Consider the following 18,203-nt stretch of genomic DNA (forward strand, 5'->3'; position numbering starts at 1 on the left):
TCAGATATCGGAAAGATATGTTTGCTAGACTAGCCCTCTGTGCCGTAGTCACGAGTCCATTGGATACTAAGCTCTAGCCTCTCTATATGTCTTGGATGGCTCTTATCAATCCCCCTCAAGTCAAACAGGAATACTGACAAGTTTCCTCGGAGAATGAAGACGCCCCCAAGTTGGACCTTTCTCCTTGTGGGTCGTGATGTCGCTTACGGGATTTTTCTCTGGCATCCTGCTCTTGTTTTAGCTGGCTCATCTTTCTATCACATGTTCTGGGTCGATCAGAGGCCGATCCTGATACAACATAGGGGCTGGGCAGTCGAAAAAACCAGGACGAGGCTGTCCCATATTACTAGCTCTTCATGGATCAGAGTGGATGTACGTGGAGACCAGGCATCAAGAAATCAGAAAATCAGTAATTATCTCACTGAAAAGCTCGAGGTGAAAGTCCCGACGTCGGTTCTAGATATTACTCATGCACTTCCTGCTCAGGTATTTGACCAGCGAGAATGCCAGGAAAGAATGCTTCTCAATTCCATGAACAATTCAACCCTGTGGATTTCCATCCTACTTCATCAATATATTCCCTCTACGATGCATCTGGCAACTCTTGTCTGTTTCTGTATTTCCACTGCCTCCGCAGTGAAGCATTATGGCTTGACACCCGCCATGGACGTGCAGGATGTGTCACTATCATCCCCCGGAGCTCGGTCCGACAATTCGACGTCAGTGTATGTAGAAGACATGCTTGGTTCGGCTTGTTGGTAGAAGATGCACAGAAGATTATCGTTCAAAGTGCAAGAGAAACCCCTTAGAGCGCAGAGAACAGAGCGCAAAGCGGAAGCGTGAAGTACAAAGAGTGCTAAACCCCAATCCACATAGATAAAGATAGCAACCAACGCCTCGAAGGTTCTTCCCCGCGTCTTCGATAACCATCCATTGCATTAGCCCAGTCGGTAGATCCCGGGCAACAAGTCATAACATTGGCGTGGCTTGAGCTTGATACGCTGTTGTTTGTCGATGCCAATTGCCATGTGTTGCCCGTTAGCGCCGGGAGTTGATCTGAGAGCTGGAGTCCTCGAGGCTGAAAATTGAGGATCCAGCGGTTGCGTTCTATTTGGGGTATTAGCGGCTGTTTGGATACCTTGTTAGACGGGTATGGTGTTGGGGGAGGACCACGGCCAATGGATTGCTCGCCAAACCCCGCAGGTAAAGTTGCTAATTATGGACAATTGCGAGAGTCTAAGCCTATTAATGGAACAAAATTAGCGACGGAATGGACGGCACTTAGTGCAGTTAGTCTGGTCAGTCGACATGCGTATCGCATCGCATCTCATCCCGGTTAATATTCGAGTATCTACTCTAGCACATGTAGAAACTGCAAGGAACGATATTTGTCATTGTTACTTAACCCCTTTTATAGACATTGCAAATGACTCGCACGATGTACTCCGTACCTGACTATTCTACTCGTATTCTCCCCAGTGTAAAATTTTCAGTGTACGGAATCATGTACGACCATTTTCGAGTCAGTCAGCAAGGTACGGTGCAACATTATGCGGTGAGACTGGGAAGTAAATTCTGCAACTGACTAAGAAAGTCGTATTCTGACAGATAACCGGGAAAAAAAATCGAGAGGTTGAGAGACGCTAAAATGGAGTGTGCTGGAGGTGCAGATGTGGTGATGGGGGGTTTAGGGCTGTGATTGGTGGGTGGGAATGTGATAGCTGCGGGATTGTGATGTGATGGCCGGGTCAGAGATTCAGAGATTTGGGGGCTTAATTGTTCCGCTATGTTGATATTTGTCCAGACGTTGGTATTTTGTTGAGCATTGTTGGGTTTTGCACACTGACAAAGTAGTGTTGATATAGTATGAGCATTGAAGACAGACAATACCCTGGTCAGTGTACTTTCACAATGTGAAGTGACAGAAAGTGATGTGACTCGAGTGCATAAGATGCAAGCTAATGCAATGCACTGCAGGGTCTAATCGCATTAATTAGCCGCCGATAAGAATAGTAATTCCCATTTCAGGGCCACAATGTGCCATAATTATCCTGTTTGGGCGGTTAGGTCACTAATAACCTAGCCAGATAAGGTTAGTGCACGGCCCGTCTGCATGACAGGCCGAGAGTCTTGACCAATGAGAGCGCAGGGATGGAAGCTTGGCGTGTCTCTTATCACAATCACATTCAGTGCTATGTGGTGTGTGCTTTGTTGAGTCGGTCAACAGAATGGGTGTAGACGCTCAGAGCCACAGTAGAGTATACAGAGTAGAGTGTACAGAATAGGGTGACGAGTGTCTGAATGTATGGATGTAAATACGGGGAGAACTGTCTACAGTAAGAGTACATGTTTGCCAATCCATATGACTGCAAGCCTGGTAAATGCCGCAATTGACGACAATTAATGCAGCTAAAGATAGCAAATTAACCCACGGGCTGTGATTGGCAGCATCCATGTCGATCGGCCAGGATCATCCTCACCCCGCGCGCTTGTATACAGACCAGCCTGAGAAATGAACACCACCGCAATTCTCCGATCCTCCAAAATAGAAACACTCACCATGTTGCTTTTAAAGCTTGTGTCCCCGGCTGGTCCATTCTCTTCTCTCTATTCCCAGCTCACTATACACACAGCTTCATCCATTGCCCAGTGTTTATTGCTTTGCTGCTGGCCAGCTAATTCATTATTCTGTGTACTCTCAGCGACTCTCCCCCACACACAATGCCTGCCACAAAAAGGAAGTCGACTCCCAAGCCGAGGGTTACCAAGAAGATTGAGTCGGAATCCCCTCCCCCGAAGATTCCCTCTACTTCCATGGAGAGAACCGAAAGACAAAACAGGTTGCACAAGAGATCGCGTTCTGGTAAGTCAAAAAGACAATAGTGTCTGCTCCCAAACGCGGTGCTGACCTACAGGCTGCTTCACATGTCGTCTGCGCCGGAAGAAATGCGACGAGAAACATCCGTCCTGCAGCGCCTGCAATAACCTCCGCGTCCAATGCGAATACAAGCGCCCGATTTGGTGGGGGAATCCCGAGCACCGGAGACGCCAAAAGGAGGAGATCAAGAACAAGATCAAGCAGACAAAGATGAGCGAGCGGAATGCCAGCGTAACAGGTAGATCTTTTTTTTTTTTTTTTTTTTTTCTTTCGTTTGCTTGGTCGCTTTGCGAGAGCTCACGCTAATAATAAGCATCTATAGATCCGCTTATTCGTCGCAACCTCGTCGCTTCGCCTGTCACTCCCCCGGAATACGAGTTTAGCTATCCTGTTATGTCGGAGCAGTACGACCTCTTTGGCCCCTCGCAGATGCCTGTCGCTACTATGGACCCTGTCGCATATGGTCCCTACGGCCCCTACGAGATCGATGTCAAGACAGAGCGACAAACATACATCAACGACGTCCCATTGCGCCACGACTCGTCGATATCCACATTCAGCTCATTTGCTCCTCCCCAGGTCGATGCGCCGCTCCCGACATTTCCAGGGGATGAATGGCTCCAGGATGATTGCTTTACTCAAATCCCAACCCTTGAGGGCATCGACCCGGCTTTGTGCGACACGGACACGGCTGGGAGCTACACAACCATGCAGAGTAACATTCCCGTGAGCGACCAGGATAGACCGCTTCTGGACCACTTTATCCACAATGTCCTACGTTTGATCTTCCCTGTCCTCGAGGCGCATCAGCAGGGACACCCCCGCGCGCAGACCATCCTCCGTGCCCTAGAGACGAACAAGTGCTACCTTCACTGCTGTCTCAGTGTAGCCGCCATCCATCTGAAGACCACAGTAGGAATCACTGGAGAGCAAATCGATCACGAGATCATGCGCCACCGCTACGAAGCCGTCTCCCAACTCTGCCAGGCCCTAGGCCAAGACGTCGACCACGAGGAAATCCTCGACGCAACCCTCGCCATGATCTTCTTCCACTGCTCTGTCGGACCTGCAGACGACTACCTCCCTGACATCCCCTGGTCCGACCACTTCCAAGCAGCCTCGAACCTGGTCAACCGCCTCGGTCTGCCCACGGAGATGCTCAGCGCTGGAAGCCCCTACATGCCCTCTCCCCCATTCAATATGACTCTCGCTGCGTGGATCGACATTCTTGGCTCGACCATGCAAGGAACGACCCCCCAATTTGCCCACACCTACCGTTCCAAGCATCTCAGCGGTTCTTCCTCCGGCCTCCGCGAGCTCATGGGCTGCGACGACCGCGTCATGTACCTGATCTCCGAAATCGCCTGCCTCGACGCTCTCAAAACCTCCGGCCGCATCGACTCCATGGCTGTCTGCTCGCACGTCTCCGCGCTCGGCCAACAGCTCGAATTCACCGAACCCGCCGACCAAAACCTCGAGCCCCTTTACTCCCCTACCACAGGAGCCATCCGCCCCGAAGTCCTGACAAAGAACATGACCCGCCTCTTCCGCATTGCCGCCCGCATCTACCTCTGCAGTCTTGTGCCTGGTTTCGACCGCAACCAACCCAGCACCGTCAACTTGGTCTCCGCCTTTATCGAAGCACTGAACTACATCCCTATGGGACCAACCGGCTACGACCGTTCACTCGTCTGGCCTTTGCTCATTGCCGGCTCGTTCTCGTCGCAGGGAAGTGAATTCCGCACCATCCTCGCGCAGCGCGCAGCTTCGCTAGGCGAGCACGCAGAGCTCGGTAGCTTCGGTCGCATGTACCGCCTACTGCTGGAGGTCTGGCGCCAGGCAGACGAGCTCGAAGACCCGGTATACATGCCCGAGGAGATGTACTCGAACCTGTCTGAGGGATCGGGCTCGGGCTCTGCGAGTCCCGTGGCGAAGCTGGAACGCTCTGTCTCGCCAGAGAACGCGCCTCTGATGGCTGTACCAAAGCAGACGGTTAGCTTCCGAGATGTTATGCAGCGAAATGGGTGGCAGTACTTGCTCATTTAAACCACCAATTCTGATATGTGGCATATGGCATGGGTTTTGTTAATTTGGGAGTTTACAGCTGCTGGCGTTGGAAAAGCGATTCTACATTTTCTTTTTCTTTTGGTCTCTGCTTATGCACGAGCATAGCATTTTATCTATTGTTACTTTTACTTTTCTGCAGGACAGAAAAGACAATTCGCGCATACCCATTTTGTTATACTTGCGGAGGAGTCACGGTGTTTGATGTGTTTTGATTACGGCGATGACTTTATTTTGTTCGATGGCTTTTGATAACCCATATGCATGTTCTGGTTTATGATTGTTAAGTAGAGGCAGTGGAAGTGGAATGGATATTGATTCCGTCTAATTCTTTCTCCTGGCTGATTTGCAACAGCACTACGATAAGTATCAACATCGACAAGCAATCTCCCATTGAAACTAGCAAAGCAAACTAAGCATTCTATTGGTCCGTACACGTACATCTAAGTAGATTATCATTTCAAGGTCTGGTTTAGTAGAGCTATTCAGGCTCTCCTATGTTTTTCCCGTGATAATCGTTGATTATCCACAATATCAAATGTGCTCAACATAGCTTGATATCACATCACATCACATCCCCTATAGCTCTGCCAGCCCATTTCAATTCCTGTAGAACCTATCAACCGTCTGGTTCGTACCTAGTTTTCGGTATGAAAAATTCCTGCGATAACCAACGAGTCTAAACTACTCGGATTTGAGGAAGTTATCGCCTTGGCTTCTATTGATACTAGATTTGAAAGAACAAAAACAGACAACACAAACAGATGCATTTACCCTATCCAGGTCAGGTTGGGCGGACAAAAAAAGTGACAGTTTGATTATTTTCTGGAATAACCATTTAAATTCTAAGTGGTCCAGAATTTACTGAACACCGGTTCACGGAGATGAAGTCTTGCTTTGCTGCATAGTATACAAGGCGTAGCAGGAAACAGAGCAACCATGATGGCAAAGATGTAACCAAATGAATTGATCGTTTGGCTCACCAAAGAGCTTTCCGAGTAGTGCTGACTATTCAGGTCCATTTGCGATGACACAGGGTACCGGATCGATAATGGTAAAGTGCGTATCGTTTCCAATTGTCGATAGAATAGAACATGGATGCTGAGGAGTGCCCGGCAATACTGGTGAAAGTCATATACCTGGAGACCGGCCTGTGAGATGCGCCTCGCATGGTATTAATATCACTGTGCATCAAGGTGCAATATTGAATGGTTTATAACGACAGTCCAATTAAGTGCAGTACCAGTCAATGTACTATGTATGCATTGAAAACAAACTCCTGTACGTCAGCCGGGAGCGGATTTTTTTTTTTCGGATTGGGGCTTGCAAAGTAGATAGGTAGCTGACACTAACGGAAGTTATTGAAGAGCTCCCGCAATGTTCTATTTGGGTTTAGCAACCGCAATATCTGGGTTCTTGGAGACGTATAATTAACCAGGGCGTTGTGTACCTTGCTTAGCATTTTTGCTCTTCCCTACCCTTTTACGTGACTAGTCTTGAATGCCCACGGGTACGTCAGAAAAGTTTCATCTGTATAGAATCACGAGTGCAATTACCTTTCTCGGCTTGATGATTCGCAATATCATCAAATGCGGTCATTGAAGTCAACTTCTTTTATCTCGGCGATGGTGTCGTCGAACATGTTCTGAGTAGCTAGGCTTGTATTCTCCGTTGCTGTTGTGGTAGTTGTAGTCAGAGCTAGGTGTGTTTGCCTTTGAGCATATTTGTTTGGGATATCTGACTGTCGACCGACCCTATATTGGTCTTCCAAGTTTTCGGCGTGATATAATCCAAGAAGGTATCGAGAGTCTGTAAATGTTAAATCTAGTGACTTGTGCAACTATTTCCCTTTTTTTATCACAATCCGAATGGCTGCTGAAGTCCTGCCTATTTAGAGTTAGACACTCGCCGGTGAAGCAAGTGTCCCTTCCGGATGTATGTGTGAATGCGGATTCATCTCGAAACTAATCGAGCCTGAATTAATGGCTTTCAGACTCTCAAGGTATATTATGTTTGTTAAAGTTATGTTAGCTTCGTTGAGTATAGATGCATATGGTGATTTTCGGTTGGAAGGACATCTATCAAACGATGAGGACAATATGGAAGGCATCTCTCTATGCTTGCATCCAGACCTCGCTACCGACTGTCGGGGAAAGCTCTTGGTAGGCAAGAGTCATTACCATCGTTTGTCGATCTGTAGCTTGTCATTTCGTGAAATATAACCGACTTTAGCCGGTACAATTTGGTCCCATGGTTACGCCTCAAAACGATTTTCAGCACTTGGATGCGCTGACAAGATGATGAAGCGCGGCGTCAGTTTGTCCATGAACCAATTGTAGTATAGGATCGAGAATATCCACTGAATGATGGCATGTTACATCATTTGAAATCAATGCTTGGGTTGCTTGTATCTCATCCATGGATCGCGGTCAAGTGCCACTTCCTATACACCTAAAAGGCTACAGCATCCATTTCCCTTTTCCTGAATACGCTTCTTATCAATGTTTCAAGAGGAAAAATGGACAACGGCAATAACGACATTCTCCAACCTTCCGATAGCCTCCGACACTCTCGGACTCTATCAGAAAGTTTCACCGATCCCCTTCCTATCAGCCACCGTTACCGTTCCTTCTCTGTCTCTTTAGACGACGAGAAGCCACCAGAGTATCATATCCCTATCGCTGGGAGAGAATCACTAGGCCAGCCGGAATCCCGTGGTCGGGTAGTTCTTACCGAATACGATTGTTATAATGAGTTGGGCTTTTGTTTTCCTACTTGGAAGAAATGGATGATCATCAGCGTCATTTTTCTAGTTCAAGTTTCAATGAATTTCAACACCAGTCTGTATTCCAATGCCATCTATGGTATTTCGCGGGAATTTGGTGTCAGTGTGCAGGCTGCGCGGTGTGGTGCTATGATCTACCTAGTCACTTACGCCTTTGGTTGTGAACTATGGGCACCCTGGAGCGAAGAACTGGGCCGCAAACCTATCCTGCAACTCAGCATGCTTCTTACCAACCTCTGGCAATTGCCAGTTGCTCTTGCGCCAAATTTTGCCACTGTCATGGTTGGCCGGGCCTTTGGTGGTCTCAGTTTGGCTGGTGGCTCTGTCACATTAGGAATGATAGCAGACTTGTGGGAGTCGGATGACCAACAATATGCAGTTGCCTGTGTGGTGTTTTCATCAGTTGGTGGCTCAGTTCTTGGGCCTTTGATAGGGGGTTTCGTGGATGCCTTTCTGCCATGGCCTTGGGCCATGTGGATTCAACTTATCTTTGGCGGATTTACGCAGATTCTCCATTTGCTACTTGTTCCGGAGACCAGGACCTCTATCATGATTGATAACATTGCAAAGAGAAGACGCAAAAGGGACGGTATTCCGAACGTTTGTGGCCCTAATGAAGTCCTACCTTGGAAAGAGCGCTTTTCCATGAGAAAGATTCTCACCACCTGGATTCGTCCATTCAAGATGCTGTTGACAGAGCCGATCGTGTTGAGTCTGTCCTTACTAAGTGGCTTCAGTGATGCGCTGATATTCATGTTCATTCAATCCTTTGGGTTGGTCTACGCACAGTGGGGGTTTGACACTGTTGATGTGGGCCTTTCCTTCATACCCATTTTAGTGGGCTATATCATTGGCTGGCTTAGCATGTATCCTGTCATCCACAGGACAAACATGAAGCGGAAATTAAATCCCAATGATGAGCATGCACAATATGAGTTGCGACTCTGGTGGCTGCTTTATACCGCACCATGCCTTCCTATTGGCTTGATGGGATTTGCATGGACGAGCTTGGGTCCCCCAGTTCACTGGATAGGAACTATGGTGTTCGCAGCCATTGTCGGCATCGCCAACTATACCATCTACATGACCACCATCGATTACATGGTCTGCGCTTATGGTCCTTATTCTGCTTCAGCAACAGGTGGGAATGGATTCTCCAGAGACATACTTGCAGGTGCCCTTACTGTGCCCGCCACGCCATTCTTCAGTAGTATGGTGACCACCCTTTCTTTCCTCTTATCCTGCATTGCCATGTTTAGGGACAGGGCTGACAGGAGATATCAGATATTGGTGCCCCTAATCGTAATCTCGAGTATGCATCTACCATTCTTTGTATGTCCCTCCACTACTGTCAAAAATTTAGTATCCGTCATCAACTTCTAACTTGTTGAAGCTTGTATTGCCGTTCTTCTCGTGATTTCCGCCTATGTGATCTATTGGAAGGGACCAATGCTTCGCAAAAACTCACCATTTGCCCAACAATTGTCCAGTGCCCGGAAGGAAGATGCCAGCCGTCGCACTTCTATGACCTATAGTGGACGGGGGAGACAGTCCCGCAAGAACAGCGGTCAAGGACAGGAGTAGCAACATGAGGTCGTGGTCACAGTTCCTTTGCCCTAGTCGGTCGTGTCAACTTACAGCCATGGCCTGCCAGAAATTACGATTCCCGAAAGCATTGATCACTAAGCGGCCGCGAGATGTCCTGAAATCAGTATAATATTTAGAAATCTTAGCGAATTTAACTGGCCGGCACATAAATACTGGTCTATCATTAGGCTTGATCGCCTAAGTACAAATGCGCATAGCTAAATAAATCGATCATGTTCTTCAAGGTGCCATTATCATGAAAATACTCCATACCCCCCTGTGATAGTAAACATAACCTTAGCTTAGCATTGTGGTGGTCAGCGGCTAATGGCCAGCTGCTAACGGAGCAATATGAACAAATGATGAGCCCTAGCCCTTCTACACGTGATTTTACAACTGGTAGAGATATTTTCTTTGTTTTTCCAGAACCCAGAAAGCTCCTTTTTTCTTCTTCTTCTCCAGATTCGACATTCTTGTCGATAGGCTACCCAGTCTGGATATGAATACCATTTGTTTTATTCACTAGCTATCGAGCCCGTGACAATTATAGATGCAATAACTCAAACTTGTGCATTTCACTCCACAGCTTCTTTTTCTAGAGCAACTGCTTGCCCTGGATTACTGGAATACCTAGGGACTGGGCATTTCAGCCGCCAGGGGGATACTGTAGTATGGGTTCTGCCACACGGTGGTATGATCGAGATTCTCGAACGCCAGAGGGTCCTCGAAAAAGTTCGAGTTGGCATCTCCTTCAATGATCCAAGAGAGGTTGTTCCACTGCCAATTGGATCCCGTCTGTATGGTGTCGTGCATGTACGGGCTCGTGTTTATAGAGCTCTGGCCTTGCACCGGAAGGCCCGTCTGCTCTTGCGGCTTCCAGAACTGGGAATCCACAGGAACCCCGCTATGTAACTGGGTTGCAGGCCCAGGGGCTTGGGCGGTCACGACGTTACTGCGAATGTGCATTTTACCGAGGAGTGGAACGATCAATGTCAGCTCTTGGACACGGGCTACATCATTTTCTTGCTTTAAAAGTTTTTTGAGAGCAGACAGGGTGCGCATCCCATGCTCTGCAAAGTCGGATCCAACCCGGTCTTGCGACCTTTCTCGCATGAGCTCGATAACTTGAGATACTATGCCTTCGAGCCGAGGCTTATCAATTAGAATGCTACTCTGATCCATCGACGGCCAGCTGTGGGACGTGAGAAGGAGTACAACACTTGCCGTGAAGGCCTGTAAATCTAGCATCCGGGAAGCGAACATTCCAGGGGCCAACTTTCGGCGCACGAATTGGTATCGTTGTGCGACAGATGTACACGCCTCCATGCAGGCCAGCCTCCCATGCAAATATTCTTCCTCGCGATTGTGCCGTAAGGCGAGCGGGAGGTATGCCCTCATAATAACGCAGTAATGCAACATCTGTACAACGTGATCGGCTCTGAGGTCATCCATCGCATCGTGCGCCCACCAAGATGCCGGCGTGCGAAATCCAAGATTTCTTACTCCCCGAGCAATATCCAAGGCCAATGCATACAGCTTTGTGCAGGGCTCGTGTGTTGCGCTCATATATTCCAAGTCGTGAACCCTTACAGCTATTTCGGTTAATTGACTGAGATAGACCCGCGGCTGAACAACACCGTCAACGACGAGATCAAGGGAGGTGGTGTGAGGATATCGGCGAGTATCTGGAGGTAGATTGATCATTATTCCTAACAGCCGATCGACACTGCAAATTGATTCCCAGAGTTGAGCTTTTAGAGCCAGGGTCTCGTCATTGATTGAAGCACCAAAATTCTTCAGACGAAACAGTTTCGATGTTTTAGGAAGCCCCATAAGCTCAGCAATCGCAATAATATGCCGCAACCGAATCCAAGCTTTCTGAACATTACCGTGGCCGATTTGGCTAGAAAAATCATCAGCGTTTCTGGGTTTTGAAGTGAACGATGGAGATTTGGAGAAATATGAGGAAGGTGGTATGCTTCTTACAGCCGAATAAAATGGAGGGCTATTCCAAGCCCCTCAAGGGTGCCAAGCAGTCTATCGTGAGCTAAAATTGTTTTCTCGACTGTCTCTGACACGGCGCGTGAGAACCCCAGTCTCCTTTGTACTACTTGATAATTGTATTCAGGAATGTTGGACCCTTGAGGGACTTGCAGAGCTGTGATAGCCAGCTCCAGAAGCCATGTGGTCATGCGAATTATATCCACATTTGGTTGGCTTATCTCTTCATAGTTCTCCATCATCTCCCGCTGCGATTTTGCTGCAAACGGCTGTGGTAGCATCAATTGCAGCATCGAAAGCCAATCGTGGGTACTCATGATGGTGTCTCTCGTTTCCTCCTTGGTCGGGATCAATTTTTGTAATTCAGGTCTTGCGGCATCGAGCAAATGCGCAGAGGCTTTTGCCCTACGTCCTCGCTGCTGTTCATCATGTCGACCTGTATCGACACTTAGCCAATCGTTCTGAAAGAGTGAACGCAAATGCGATGGCTCTTCTGCGGTCACAATATCGGAGTCACTATGTTCGCTTTCAGAGTCCTCCACTTCGAGGTCGTGGGCTAGGGCTGAATCGATGCAAGCAGACGGCTTTCCGTCTAGTCTTACTTCAATAGCATTGACAATCTTAGTCAAATGGGAGACCTGGGCCTCTAGTTGGGCAATCCGCAACCGGGATGGGAGCCGCTGAGTCTGGCGCGAACGGGGACTAGCCATCTGGGCCAGACACGCAGTTCCCCGTTCCTGGCACTGCCGACAGGTCTGCGCATCATTGGGGATCCGGACACAACGAACTTTCCGTCGTCTACCTGTACCGAAGGATGAGGATCAGATGCAGTTTAAATCATAAACACAGTACATACACTCGGTGCAACTCTTAGCCCCTTTGCGTATGGAAGCTTGGCTTTGGGGAGACAACATGACTAGCCTGTGTACTGTGTACGCGTGATGCAGCTGGGCAATCCCCGAGAAAAAAGGCCCGAAAATCCGGGTTACAGGCAACGATTCGACAGAATGACAAGTCAAGGATGCAGAATTGATGATGATGGTTGGGAGAAGACAGGGTGGTGCGGAACAACGGACGATAATCGGATCCGCGGAAAGCGACTTCTTCCGAATTTAACAATTCAGGGTTGATGAGCCCTCACGGCCTCACCTAACTCCGTTTACCTTTTCTTACAGTCGGTGACTCGCTTCTTAAATCGCCGACGGCAAAGATTCTAATTTCTATAAGACATGCGCTGCACCTTTTCGGTCGAGGAGGCTAGTTTCCTCCCAGACTTCATGCCTTCTTCAGTCTTCAACTCATCAACTTCACGACTCCCGGCTCTTATCACTCTGGCACGATGTTCGACACTCTCGAAAAGCGTGGAGGCCCCTACTCGTCCACCACAGCCGGAATGGGCGGCGCTCCCAGCATTACGCCCGATATTCCTGTGTGTGCTGTTTTCATGGCTCTCTATATCGGATTCGCAGCCACCAACATGACGATCTTCCAGAAAAACCGTCGCAGAGACCACAAATTCGTTCTTTCTGGGATGTTGTTCGGTTTCTGTATGGCGCGTATCACCACGCTAGTCCTCCGCATTGTCTGGGCGACCCGACAAACAAACGTCCGGCTCGCAATCGCAGCCCAGATCTTGGTCAATGCCGGTATCTTGCTCGTCTACATTATCAATTTGATTCTGGCCCAGCGCTTACTCCGTGCCAAACAACCACAATTGGGCTGGCATCCGGTTATTCGGCATGGTGCGAAAGTCTTCTATGTCTTGGTCGGTGGTGCTCTGATCATGGTTATTACGTCCACGGTAATATCAGTGTACACCTTGAATCCCGGCACGCTCGAATCCTGCCGTGACGTCCAGCTTACGGCCATAACCTACCTTCTTGTCTTCACTTGCCTTCCTCTCCTTCACATCGTCCCTGCATTCTTCCTACCTCGACCTAAACAAGAAGAGAATTTTGGAGAGGGGAAAATGGTCGCCAAAATGATTATTATCACATTATCCACCTGCCTGTGCATGCTAATTGCAGGCTTTAAGGCTGGAGTCACCTGGAGTCCACCCCGACTAATAACTCACCCCGCGTGGTATCATTCCAAAGCCTGTTTTTACGTCTTCAACTTCACCGTTGAGATTATCATCCTTTGTCTGTTGACCTTTACTCGCATTGATAAGCGTTTCTTTGTTCCGAATGGTTCCACTCGTCCTGGAGACTATACAAATCTGCCGAAGCAGAATTCAGGAGAAGACCTTTATGCTGAGTCAAAACTAGCGGCATGATCTTGGCTTTTCCTTCCTTTCTTTCTTTCTTTTATCTGAGAGGCACTTCCTGCCACATGCTTGGTAGTTGGTGATGCCCGTAGGGTCATATAATACCTGTTATAGTGTTGATATTTGGGTTTGGAATAGACAATAGTTAAAGATGATCTACAAAGAGATCTATACGTCCGGGCTCAATTCCGGGATACACTATCCTTATTACGACCAAGCTGCGACGCTCACTTGAAGGAACTAAGCTATATGTACCTTATTCAAATGTCACGCTTTTTCCCCTTGCGCCTACAGCATCAACACACCATTCAGGAAGAGTATCAGCACAAACACACTCAGAGTAGTGAAAAGATACATTGTTCATAACATCATCTGACCTATGGTATATGTCTATATAAAGAACTTATTCATTTTACCTCACTGTTAAAAATATAGATATTTTATATAGTGTTGCCATGTGAATGCCTGCTTATCTCTGCCTGAACATACAGGCACCGAACTACCACACCAACCTCACGTCTTATCTCTCTCACTTTTCCCCCTCAAGCCACCTCGTCACAACCACCAACACCTCACCAACCCCGTGCAACAACGCCCACCATGGCAATAATGAGCATCGGGTCCTTTGCGACCTTCCTAATCGTCTGTCGTACGTCCTCACCCCCCATTTCCCCCATTCATCTCAATCTTTATATTAACTGAGCTACAGCAACATGCTTCTTCCTCGGCATAATCTTCTCCCTCTTCCCCTACGACTACCCAATCCTCTGGTCCACCTCCCCAACTCCAGCCTCGCATTACGACTACCTCGAATCCCACCTGCGCTTCCTTCACGCCTCCCCGCCGTTAATCCCGCGCATCCTCCACATCGTCATCTTCCTGGGTCTAGCCGGTCTCCTGACGAAACTGTACAGACCCTCTGAATCGAACATGCTTTTCGACGGCGCGTCGCTGGTGCTGTATATGTGCGGCGTTACGGTGTATATCGCGAACATTGTCAAGGGTCTGCGGCTTGTTTCGGACGGGCGGTATGGGGATTTTATCGATGAGAAGGTTGGCGAGGGGGTGCTGGACGAGGCGCAGCAGATGGGCGCTGCTGGGGGAGCGGGCGCGGCTGGTGCGGGGGGACAGATACTGGGGAGGGAGGATTCGCTGAAGGTGCTTTCCGCGAGTAACACGATTTTGGCGCTGGTGCTTGTTGGTGTTCTTGTGCTGCAGGCGGGGCAGTGGTATGCAGAGAGGAAGGATGCGTTGGAGTTTGAGTCGTTGGATGAGACGTCTGGTAAGGAGGGTGAGGAGGGGACTGGGACTGATGGAGATGGGGAGGGGACCTCGTCGGGTGTTAAGGTTGGGGGTGGGAAGAAGGGGTTGAAGAAGAAAAATTGAGTTGCTTGATGTGAAGGATATCGTTATGTGGCTTTGTACGAATGCACTCCATTCTATATACAGGATTCAACTCCATTCATGGTACGGCCATGCTGGTATCATATGCAACGAGGGGGAATCATAACACGTTATATACAGCCAAAATCAGACAAAATGAGGTGCAAAATCACATATGTAGAGTCTCTGGCGCGAAAGAGAATGGACTCCGGGGTAGGTCCGGTGATCTCGGACTCAGCGCCTTTGCGAATAACTCCTCGCCGGAGTCTGTGTTAGCCGGCCCAGCCAACGAGTTCATGGACGCGAATCCACTGCTGCTGTTGTTCTCGTGTTGTTGCGCTTGAATCGACTCGGGCGGCGCCACTGCTTTCACCGCAGGTGGGTTGGGGTTGTGGTTGTTGTGGAAGGAATTAAACGACGAAACGGCGACATCGGGCGATTGAGGCGAGAGAAGACGCGCAGCAGATCCTATCACCATTAGCACAGCATCCAACCCCATCAAAATGGAACAACATACCCTCCCTCGGCGACAACCCTTGCTCACTAGTTTGCAATTTTAACCCCCTAAGCTTCTCCCCCAACTTCCCGCTCCCACCAGGCGACACCGGCGTCGTCGGTCCCATGGGGTAGTTCCTTCCGTGACCCTGGGCCCCGTTGTCGTTACTGTTATCCGCATTGGGACCTAATCCAAAATGCGTCTCAATCCACTCCTTCTCCTGCACAGCCATATGCAGCGCAATCCCCTCTGCGTTGCTCAAACATTCCTCCCGGATCTCCCTCTCAAGAACCTGCAGCCTCTTCTTCGCCCATATTGTATGCAACACGCCCTTTTTCCCAGCTGACCGACCGGTAACACCTAGTTCGGGCGGGAATATCGCAGGGAGCGGGTTTAGTTGGATCGTATTCCTCCCCTCCCTTGTCTCTGTATTTTCACTTGTCGATTTCGCTGTCGAGTCCAATGGTGTCGACGGATGATACTCCAACGTGACAATAGGCGGAATCGTCACATCCGGCGGCAAAAGAAAGTAAAACCTCCTCGTACTCTCACTCGTCTGCTCATCAGCCGGCAAAACAGCCTTCTTCCCTTCCCAGAACACATGCCATGACCCCGCCCTGCTATCTTCCCATTCGATCATGAGGATCTTAGTCCCGTCGTTGGCCTTTCCGGCCTCAAATTCGAAGCGGGCCAGCGCTGTGATGGAGATATTGCTTGGTGTGGAGGGCTCGGGGGCGGCGCTGTCGGGGGTAAATGGGGCGGTCATTATCGCGGTGGTTTAGTTGGTTGGAGCTGTGGCTTGCTGTGGCTTCCTGTAGTAGCGTGGGTTGGGCGGTTAAGCTGTAGGATCGATGGTGTTGGGGGACTGGGGGACAGCCGGATTGGGTAGGTGAGGGGGTGTGTACATGAAGAGGTTGGCGGTAGTGATGATCTGTAGAAGCTATCCAGAACAGCACAGGTATGGGGTAGGGAAAAAGTTGGGAGAGAAAGATGAATGAATAATGGTGATTGAGGGGTGTTCTAAATATAGAGGCTTGGCATCTGACCATTATTCAGACCGATGCTGTCATGACAATAAGCCGGATGCATATTACTATGTAGACGGATTCGGCTTGCTATGGCTTCTAGCTATCCAAGTTCCCTCACATTTCTGCACGGGGTGCTCTACGGGTAACAGCTGCAAATGCATGGACAGCCAAATGAGAACCCCAGAACAGCCACAAAGGAAACCAATCAAGCACCAAACAAATCACTAACAATCTGCAGAACCCCAGGGACAAAATCCAATACCAACTGACCGATCTCGCAGCGAAGTGACAGTGACGGGTGATGAGAGCATGGCAGAACTGCAGTCTCATTGGTGACTGTCCGGATGCATCGTCACAGCGTCTGTTGCCTGTCTGCCTGTCTATGTGTCCAGATCTCAATCTTCAGCTGCTATCAGATGCAGTCAGAGAATCCGAATGTCGCCGGTGATTGTAATTGTGCTCCGCGGATGCTCGGTGCTTTGTTGTACTTACAAATATACAACAAGTACTTGTATATGGGTACTCCGGTCCGGTTTCCTTGTAGATGAATGTCGTGGTGACTACCCAAACGGTCAATTCTGCAGAACAAGTATGTACCGGGGCAAACTGTGATGAGATTCTCACCTTGCAGGATCTGTGATGATACTGCCTTAGCCCCTCTTATTGTTTGCCCCTCCAGGTGGTTATGCTGTACACCTTACTCCGTAGTCTGGTTCGGGATATCTAATCGTATTGCCAGCTTTCCTATACCAGAATAGACTTTATAGAGACAACAAACACCCTCATCTGAAATCCACTCCCCTAAATCTTCTATACAAGTACAAAAAATACAAGTATTCCATACAAAGCACCCAAACCGAAAACCAATAATCCCCGTCCGATCCTACCACATCCGTACTAGCGCCGGCGCTTAATGAGCACTCCTCGATGCGCCGGACACCATCATTTGACAACAAATGTGATGCAGTGAGGGGTCATTCTTAAAGAGCTTTTTATAGCACCCAACTGAGAACAAGCGCGTTGTCGACCACTCAGAGCACTTATTTGCTGACGGGGTGTCCGAGCTGAAAGTCTATGTGATGATTGACTGTATGTATGGGATGGGTACGGTATGGGACTATATGATACAGTACGGTGTATTGCGTTTACAGACCTATCTATGCCCTTGTGTGTACGTAGTACAAGTTGTTTGTATAGTGGGGGTTATCGAGTCAGTATACTAACTACCGACTCTCTCTCCAACTAACACAAACTAGAATGACACACTCATCGCGTACTCCGTACATCCGTAGCGCAACCCAACTACTTCTCACCCGAAAAAGCCAGAACAAAGAAAACCGGACCCTTCCCCGTCCAATCGCCAGGAGTACCAAGCCCCCGGGTCTGCCACAGCGCACTACCACTGCTTATCCAGACACCCGGTGAGCTTTGTTTGGGTTGAAAAGGGCCACTTGTACACGTGGACGGCGCGGAGTCCGTGGATCTTATAGGTTTGAGAGGTGACTGGGGTGTGTCGAGGTCAGAGTGTGTTTACGTATGCGATAGGGTAGAATGGGATGGCGCAGGAGGTGAGTGACCACTCGGAAGGAGAGGTGGACCAACATGACAGAGTTAAATTATCGGGGATTTGTAGAGCAGGGTCATTTTAGGCATTTCATTGCATTGCCATGTCATTAACCCTACGTTGCCGATGCGTCTTGTACCATAGAAACAAA

General features: G+C 48.9%; 7 protein-coding genes across 7 annotated transcripts; 4 read left to right on the forward strand and 3 right to left on the reverse strand.

Annotated features, from left to right (window-relative positions):
- Positions 1–2,332: 2,332 nt before the first annotated feature.
- EURHEDRAFT_407958 (Zn(II)2Cys6 transcription factor) lies at positions 2,333–5,411 on the forward strand. Its single transcript, XM_040780705.1, has 3 exons — positions 2,333–2,863; positions 2,916–3,116; positions 3,201–5,411. Exons 1-3 carry the CDS (start codon positions 2,722–2,724, stop codon positions 4,922–4,924), a joined length of 2,067 nt encoding a protein of 688 aa, XP_040643636.1. The 5' UTR covers positions 2,333–2,721; the 3' UTR covers positions 4,925–5,411.
- Positions 5,412–5,578: 167 nt separating this feature from the next.
- Positions 5,579–6,256, reverse strand: EURHEDRAFT_407959 (uncharacterized protein). The gene has a single exon (XM_040780706.1). It carries the CDS (start codon positions 5,962–5,964, stop codon positions 5,788–5,790), a length of 177 nt encoding a protein of 58 aa, XP_040643637.1. The 5' UTR covers positions 5,965–6,256; the 3' UTR covers positions 5,579–5,787.
- Positions 6,257–7,239: 983 nt separating this feature from the next.
- EURHEDRAFT_512084 (MFS general substrate transporter) lies at positions 7,240–9,311 on the forward strand (the record flags this gene model as incomplete). The annotated part of the gene is made up of 4 exons (XM_040786032.1): positions 7,240–7,258; positions 7,528–8,937; positions 9,012–9,059; positions 9,121–9,311. 4 exons carry the CDS (start codon positions 7,240–7,242, stop codon positions 9,309–9,311), a joined length of 1,668 nt encoding a protein of 555 aa, XP_040643638.1.
- A 316-nt stretch (positions 9,312–9,627) lies between these two features.
- On the reverse strand, positions 9,628–12,370 carry EURHEDRAFT_407961 (transcription factor domain-containing protein). The gene is made up of 3 exons (XM_040780707.1): positions 12,172–12,370; positions 11,301–12,117; positions 9,628–11,217 (listed from the first exon to the last, which is right to left on the reverse strand). The coding sequence occupies exons 2-3, from the start codon at positions 12,023–12,025 to the stop codon at positions 9,945–9,947; spliced, it is 1,998 nt and encodes a 665-aa protein (XP_040643639.1). The 5' UTR covers positions 12,026–12,117; positions 12,172–12,370; the 3' UTR covers positions 9,628–9,944.
- Positions 12,371–12,451: 81 nt separating this feature from the next.
- Positions 12,452–13,958, forward strand: EURHEDRAFT_407962 (uncharacterized protein). The gene has a single exon (XM_040780708.1). It carries the CDS (start codon positions 12,655–12,657, stop codon positions 13,588–13,590), a length of 936 nt encoding a protein of 311 aa, XP_040643640.1. The 5' UTR covers positions 12,452–12,654; the 3' UTR covers positions 13,591–13,958.
- A 232-nt stretch (positions 13,959–14,190) lies between these two features.
- EURHEDRAFT_446218 (putative secretory component protein shr3) lies at positions 14,191–14,967 on the forward strand (the record flags this gene model as incomplete). The annotated part of the gene is made up of 3 exons (XM_040783581.1): positions 14,191–14,230; positions 14,291–14,646; positions 14,713–14,967. 3 exons carry the CDS (start codon positions 14,191–14,193, stop codon positions 14,965–14,967), a joined length of 651 nt encoding a protein of 216 aa, XP_040643641.1.
- A 76-nt stretch (positions 14,968–15,043) lies between these two features.
- Positions 15,044–16,414, reverse strand: EURHEDRAFT_34861 (uncharacterized protein). Its single transcript, XM_040778426.1, has 2 exons — positions 15,482–16,414; positions 15,044–15,432 (listed from the first exon to the last, which is right to left on the reverse strand). Exons 1-2 carry the CDS (start codon positions 16,224–16,226, stop codon positions 15,134–15,136), a joined length of 1,044 nt encoding a protein of 347 aa, XP_040643642.1. The 5' UTR covers positions 16,227–16,414; the 3' UTR covers positions 15,044–15,133.
- Positions 16,415–18,203: the final 1,789 nt, after the last annotated feature.

Source organism: Aspergillus ruber (assembly GCF_000600275.1).
Source record: "Aspergillus ruber CBS 135680 unplaced genomic scaffold scaffold00001, whole genome shotgun sequence".
Taxonomy (NCBI): Eukaryota; Fungi; Ascomycota; class Eurotiomycetes; order Eurotiales; family Aspergillaceae; genus Aspergillus; species Aspergillus ruber.

What these genes read in the sequence shown, in the direction of transcription:
- EURHEDRAFT_407958 (XM_040780705.1), top strand. Translation starts at nt 2,722, where the DNA reads ATGCCTGCCACAAAAAGGAAGTCGACTCCCAAGCCGAGGGTTACCAAG. An exon ending in GCACAAGAGATCGCGTTCTG is followed by an intron (nt 2,864 to 2,915) that starts GTAAGTCAAAAA and finishes GCTGACCTACAG; the next exon opens with GCTGCTTCACATGTCGTCTG. An exon ending in GCGGAATGCCAGCGTAACAG is followed by an intron (nt 3,117 to 3,200) that starts GTAGATCTTTTT and finishes AAGCATCTATAG; the next exon opens with ATCCGCTTATTCGTCGCAAC.
- EURHEDRAFT_407959 (XM_040780706.1), bottom strand. Translation starts at nt 5,964, where the DNA reads ATGGACCTGAATAGTCAGCACTACTCGGAAAGCTCTTTGGTGAGCCAA.
- EURHEDRAFT_407961 (XM_040780707.1), bottom strand. Translation starts at nt 12,025, where the DNA reads ATGGCTAGTCCCCGTTCGCGCCAGACTCAGCGGCTCCCATCCCGGTTG. An exon ending in GCCCTCCATTTTATTCGGCT is followed by an intron (nt 11,218 to 11,300) that starts GTAAGAAGCATA and finishes TGATTTTTCTAG; the next exon opens with CCAAATCGGCCACGGTAATG.
- EURHEDRAFT_407962 (XM_040780708.1), top strand. Translation starts at nt 12,655, where the DNA reads ATGTTCGACACTCTCGAAAAGCGTGGAGGCCCCTACTCGTCCACCACA.
- EURHEDRAFT_34861 (XM_040778426.1), bottom strand. Translation starts at nt 16,226, where the DNA reads ATGACCGCCCCATTTACCCCCGACAGCGCCGCCCCCGAGCCCTCCACA. An exon ending in AGGGTTGTCGCCGAGGGAGG is followed by an intron (nt 15,433 to 15,481) that starts GTATGTTGTTCC and finishes TAATGGTGATAG; the next exon opens with GATCTGCTGCGCGTCTTCTC.